The 6,575-nt window shown below is 36.1% G+C and overlaps 1 protein-coding gene across 1 annotated transcript in view; it reads left to right on the plus strand.

The window, feature by feature from the left end:
- Ggamma30a (guanine nucleotide-binding protein subunit gamma-e) overlaps positions 1-6,185 on the plus strand; it is a 34,292-nt gene extending 28,107 nt beyond the window's left edge. Inside the window, exon 3 of the mRNA XM_076310573.1 lies at positions 4,917-6,185. Within this exon, the coding sequence (XP_076166688.1) occupies positions 4,917-5,022 (106 nt within the window). The 3' untranslated portion in view covers positions 5,023-6,185. The remainder of the gene's footprint in view (positions 1-4,916) is intronic.
- The last annotated feature ends 390 nt before the right edge of the window (positions 6,186-6,575 follow it).

A 6,575-nucleotide genomic window follows, 5' to 3' on the forward strand; every position in this document is an offset into this window, starting at 1 on the left:
GAAGAAGTGTTCGCTGCGTCAGTTTAGATATTTCGACCTTATTGGACAAATTAAAACCGCCTAGACTACTTCAGATAAGTCAGAAAATTGTTGGAAGAAATCTGGATCACGCGAGATCGACAAAATAGTGGGGAGATCGAACGATTCATAAAATTTGTAAGCTACGTTGTTCGAAAGTTTTAGGACGGTTCGATTTTAGGAACTTTTTAGACAAAATTAAGGCCCAGTTTTGTTTAGTTTAGTTAAGAGTAATTTTTACTCGATTTGATTCTTCCGTTTCGTAATGACGAGTTCTTTTTTTTTAAATAAGAAGAAGTTGTAGGATTTAAGTGTAGAGTTGCAGGGAAAGATGAACCGATTTCGTGTAATTTTCTTAATTTATTTTCCACCGTGTATATATTTGAGGATTCTTAAAGAAGAAATTGATCAAATTTATACCGGACACTTATTACAAGTGTGCACGATGAAAAGCAAATCGTACAGTAGCAAGTCATTAACCTACATTCGTTTCTAATACAAAGTGATAAGTGAAAGCTTATAATTTTCTCGTATTTTCTGATAAATTGAACGACTTGACTAACGGGAATAGATTTTTGTTACTACTATCGGTACTAGTGTATACGTATATATAATATAAGCAAGAATTAAGAAACATTCGTCTGCGTAGGTGTATTGATATACGTCCAGCACTGTTGCTTTAAAATTGTCAGTATTTGAACATTTTACTTTTCTTTGCTCTACTATTGCTTTAAAAAACAATGTATATAATAATCTTCATGATATGTATATTAATAATCTTCATGACTTAACAACGATAAAATTTTCTTTATCGATCATCCGGATCAGTTTCTCATACTTGATCAAAGAGGGAGAAAGAAAAATATTTGGAAATTTAGGAATAATTTATACCGTACTAGAATCGATTACTTCTGCACAATACATATCGACAAGTAAGAATAAATGTTCATAGATAAATTTAATTTACTTCAGTAGCTATAATTACAGATACCACGCTAGAAATTTTCAAATATCAACGTATCATAGAACGAAATAAAAATTTAACTCCTCTGTCCTTTCGTCGATAGAGTATTTTTATTTACTATTATTGAATCGACAGTATCGCATTCACCTCAACTCGGGATTGATCTTTGTCTCTCCCTATAATACTTTCTGCGTCATGATCATCAATAACAAATTCTTTCCTCTGTTAAATATCGCTTATGGAACCATCAAGTATTATTTATCAACCAAGATTACTTTCGTATCTTTCGTTCGGAATAAACATACTAATAATATTTCACTAATATTGTACACAATACTATAATATACCATTACACAAAATTAGTATCTATCTACTCTAAATATAATATGTTAATTTTACTTATTTCACGAAACTTTTTCTAATAAAAGTTCTATACTAACTAACTAAATCTTCGTAACGATACAAATATGTTTCCATAAAAACAAGGCGCAAACTGATGTCCTTTTACTAAAAAAAATAAGAATGACCAAAAACCGTTGCGTGTTACTTTCACTCTCTGTTATTGATCATTTTGGGTCCAGAGTGCATTTCGCTTCGAACTTCGTTTTATAGCGAACTAGACTGGTATTGCTGTAATATAATATGGTAATTTTACTTATTTCGCGAAACCTTTTCTAATAAAAGTTCTAAACCAACCGTTGCACAAGGACAGTTCTTAAAAATCTTCGTAACGATACAAATATGTTTCCATAAAAACAAGGCGCAAACTGATGTCCTTTTACTAAAAAAAAGAAAATAAGAATGACGAAAAACCGTTGCGTGTTACTTTCACTCTCTGTTTTTGATCGTTTTGGGTCCAGAGTGCATTTCGCTTCGAACTTCGTTTTATAACGAACTAGACTGGTATTGTTGTAATATGCCACGGGAAGTCGCTGCAATTTGGTAATCGGTTGGCTTGGCTTGAAATCTTGCGGCAAGAAAATACGAAAAGTTGGTCATAATCAGGCAGACACGTTCCTTTGGAACACAGAGCTCTCCTTGAACGCAAAATCGACCCGAGTAGCCGAGTCCCTTTCACCGAGCTGTTCACGGCGAAACGACTATTCGTTGCTCGATCTCGGAGATTTTCTTTGCATCGCTTGCAAGCTTGTATTCGGAGCGATTCTGTGCTTGGATTTATTGTTCAACGGTTCGATAATTTATTAGAAACGATACATCACACTTCATGTACGTTTACCAACATCTTGGACCACCTGCCGAGGATTCGTGATCGAATACAAACAATTGGTCATATATCCTTGTGAGCTGTATTGGAGAAAATTCAACGATAAATTATTACAACGTGTTAACGTTAAATCTTGTCGTTTGGCGGTCACTAGAATTTATACAGCGATAATGGAATTGTTCATAATCAGCAGCTTATAAGATAGGAGGATTGTGACATAATTGTCTTGTGCATACGGGGTGAATCACGTGACTTGACTATCCTGTTTACTTTCAGTGTCAGGTCGTCTTTGTTAGGAACGATCTAGATATTCATTGTCGGTAGATATTCCGATTCGAAACGATGAAAGACAAAAGAAACTTTGATTAGTAAAATCGTTAGAATGGAGCTACGTCAGGGTTACCAAGAGTGAAATAACACACTCTTATCTTTTAGATACCGAAGTCAAATGTAATTTACTCGAGTCAAGAATGTAGAAAAATCAGATCATCTTATTTAACTTATTATTTTACGCGTACTATTTATATTACTAATTTTTGTATATTCGATTTTTGTGACAGTGATCGAAGGTTTTGATCGTTGGATTAAAGTTTTATAATCACGATAATGTAATTTACGTCTTAGGGATTATTTTATTCTATCAAATGTCTGTTGTATCTTACGAGCATTAAAGAATTAGATTCTCTTCCCTTGTTCTCTACCTTGGATCATTATCTTGTAAAGAGCGTCTTGCGTATAATTTTTTTTTATAATTCACGGTTAGTAACCTTAAATTACGTTATTCTGAGTGTGTTAATTATTATCGAATCTATTCGAATGCGTGTGAAAGGAAGTTTATACAATTTGCTTCATTCAACGTTCTCTTCAGGGACGAATTATACGTTTGAAATAAGCAGACCTTCGAGCTGATATTAACCGATGCACATCCATCAATCTTGCGACGACGTTGACGCGTCATATGATCGTGAAATTCAGTAATGAATATTTATTTGCAATAGTAATGGTTACCTCGGTGTTACAATATATAAAATTACATAAGAACTAAACGTATGTATACGTTCGTGCCAGTATTCTTGACGAGATAATTATCGTTTCTCTAAATCGATGTATGTATATATAGTATTGAAAAATACATTGTAGGGAAAGAATTTTTTCGAGTAAGTTACAACGTATCCAATAAATAGGACACTGTCGCTATCGTTTGGATAAAATAAAATAATTTTATTAACCAAAATCTGGAAATATTCCAGATTGAAAAAATTAAGTAGATCGTTGACGAATATATCTACTATTCTCCTAATTCGTGATACAGAAATAATAAAAAAGTTTAGAAAAATAAACTATAATATTTTCTTTGAATCTCGGTTTCATAGTTGAAATAAGTTTAAAAAAATAAAATATAATATTTTCTTTGGATCTCGGTTTCATAGTTGAAAAAAAGTTTAGAAAAATAAAATATAATATTTTCTTTGGATCTCGGTTTCATAGTTGAAAAAAAGTTTAGAAAAATAAGTTATAATATTTTCTTTGGGTCTCGGTTTCATAGTTGAAAAAAAGTTTAGAAAAATAATCTATAATATTTTCTTTGGATCTCGGTTTCATAGTTGAAAAAAAGTTTAGAAAAATAATCTATAATATTTTCTTTGGATCTCGGTTTCATAGTTGAAAAAAAGTTTAGAAAAATAAACTACAGTATTTTCTTTGGATCTCGGTTTCATAGTTTAAAAATCGTACGGTATACGAATAAATTTTATTACCGGTAAAAAATGTTTCCCAAGTGTCCTCCAAATGGAGCACCGGTTACTTAATGAGTCGATTCGATCTCCTGAACCAGATCTGTACCTCGGCACGTGAACGAACTTGGGTGGTCGGTTAACTTCCTCATAACCGTATCTATATAATACAGTTACTTTCCATTGTTACTTAGAAAAAGCTTTGCACGCTCGTGGAGTGTCTGGTGTGAGAGCCGGTTCATCGAGAACCGATACGAGCAAAGCTTCCCGAACGATCGCCCAATATCTAATAGGGGAAAGTTTCGTAACTTGGATCTGATCCTAAATTAAACCATAGTTTTCATTAACTAATGAACAGCAATATTTCCTAGTATGAGGTTGTAACTCATACGTGGCTCGGTAACAATATGAAAACACTGTGCAATGAGTAATAACTGCAGGGTAAATTTATTTTCAATTTATTTATACAAGGTGTGACTCTCGACCGATAGGCAAATTTTAAATCGGATGCAATTTCTTAAGGAGGGTCGTATCTTTAATAACGTAACATTTATCCAATACTTGCATTCATTTTTCTACACCTAAACTTACACCTTAGGTTAGTTTCTTAAATCGACCGGTTCTTGAATTTTCTCAACGTGTTTCCTCCTTAACAAATTTCCCTGCTCGAAATACTCTTCTCAACGCGTTTCCTCTTCAACAGAAGATGACCCTCTTCTACCTCTTTAATAACACACGTACCCTCTTTACGTAGTTACTTTTTCGATCAAAGCTCCAATACAGGCTAGTATTCTTTTAATTGGCAATGCAGAACCGACAAGAAAAAAATGAACAATACAATAGTTTCGTCGGATCTCGGTTCGAAAATTGAAAAATCGCCGGGTGTACGATTAAATTTTATTTATCGTTCCATTCAGCCACGAACCGTAACGTTTACGGTCGGTCTAATCGAATCGATGATCTTGGTTGTTTCCAGGATGAGGGAGTACGTCGAAGAGAACGAGAAGACTGACCCGCTGATACACGCGCCCGACAAGAAAAACAATCCCTGGGCCGAGAAAGGCAAATGTACAATCATGTAATCAGGACGTAGAACCAACGGAGTACGGGAGGGGAAGAGGAAGGCGGGGAGGTAACATCTGACGAAGGAGGCGGATCGTTTAACCGCGTTTTAAACGGAAACGGGAAACGAAGCGAAGTCTACGACGGGGTAGAGGTTGACGAGGAGTACGATGAGGAACGAACATGGACGAGAATCAACCGACTTCGGCCGAGACTCTGGATCGGGATGGAGCCAGTTGGATCGTCCGTTCGGAAGTTCGAAAATGGAGGACTGGAGGTGGCGTGGTTAACGCGGAGCGATGTCACGGTAGCTGGAGCAAGTTGTTCAACAATCTCTAATACTTCGCGGTTACCTGCTCGTAGTAACTTTCCCGTTCGGCATGCAAACCAACGAGCGCAACGTTTGAACTTGGTTCTATCCTCGTTCCTAATCCCTGCTGGAGCTGATCTTCGAGACCGAGCTCGAGCAGGCCGCGCCTGTGGACACTCGCGCGTGGACGGACCTGCGAAACGTATTGTGTATCGAGATAATATATATGTACATTAATTGCTCGAAACTTTCACGACTTGCACCACTTTCTTCTCTCTCTCTCTCTCTCTCTCTCTCTCTCTCTCTCTCTCTCTCTCTCTCTCTCTCTCTCTTTCTCGTGCGAGCGAATCAGCTGCTAGCGACGAATCTTTTTCGTCGTAAGTGTCTCTGAAGGGTCTCAACCAAGGACGAGAAATGGAAAAAAAAAGAAAGAAAGAAAGAAAATGAAAAAGAAAAAAAGAGACACCACCGATCGACCGATGGAAAATTCACCTCGATTCGCTCGATAAGGAACAGAGGATGATTCGAACGGAGGATCGCTAAAGTGCAGGCCGAACGTTGCGAAAGTAATGATCCCGGATGAAAAGATTTTTTGGCTCCGCTCGCGGGCACCTTCGCCTCGTTGTTGTTCCGACATTGTTAATAATAATCGATGTTACGCGTCGACCACCATGTGCAATTCTTACCTGCTACTATTGAAAACTCTTTGAATCGTTCATTACGTCATAAACGATGATTTATCTTAAGTACACAGTGTAATCTAATATCATTATATGTACACGCGTTACATCATATGTCGTACGATTAATACACTATGCATATTTGTGCGGATTTCTTACGAAAATATAATATATTCATATCATTTAAAACGTACCCCTTGTATTCTGCGCTCCCTCCTCTGTACACGTTACGGTTTTCTGTTTTTATTTTTATTTTTTTTATTTCCTTCCTTTTCTCAATTCGAGTACAAGAACCGACGATTCGAGATCTCGTTCGTTCGAGAACGATACTCTTCGTATCATTTTTCGCGGACGAATTTTCTTTACTTTTTTTCATTGTCGTTTCAGTCTTGCTCGACGAATTCGATCTTTCGACGATTCGCTTCGTCTTAACTTCACTCGTTAGTTATTATTCCGTTCGTGTTTTCTTTTTTTCTTCTTTCCTACGGTTAACCTAAAATTCAAATTTTGGTAGACAAAAATCAGCTGTAGTGATATCCAGATTGCGTATGTAAGTGAAGTGTTATGCACACAGGGTGATTCA

This window comes from Ptiloglossa arizonensis, chromosome 1 (assembly GCF_051014685.1).
Source record: "Ptiloglossa arizonensis isolate GNS036 chromosome 1, iyPtiAriz1_principal, whole genome shotgun sequence".
Taxonomy (NCBI): domain Eukaryota; kingdom Metazoa; phylum Arthropoda; class Insecta; order Hymenoptera; family Colletidae; genus Ptiloglossa; species Ptiloglossa arizonensis.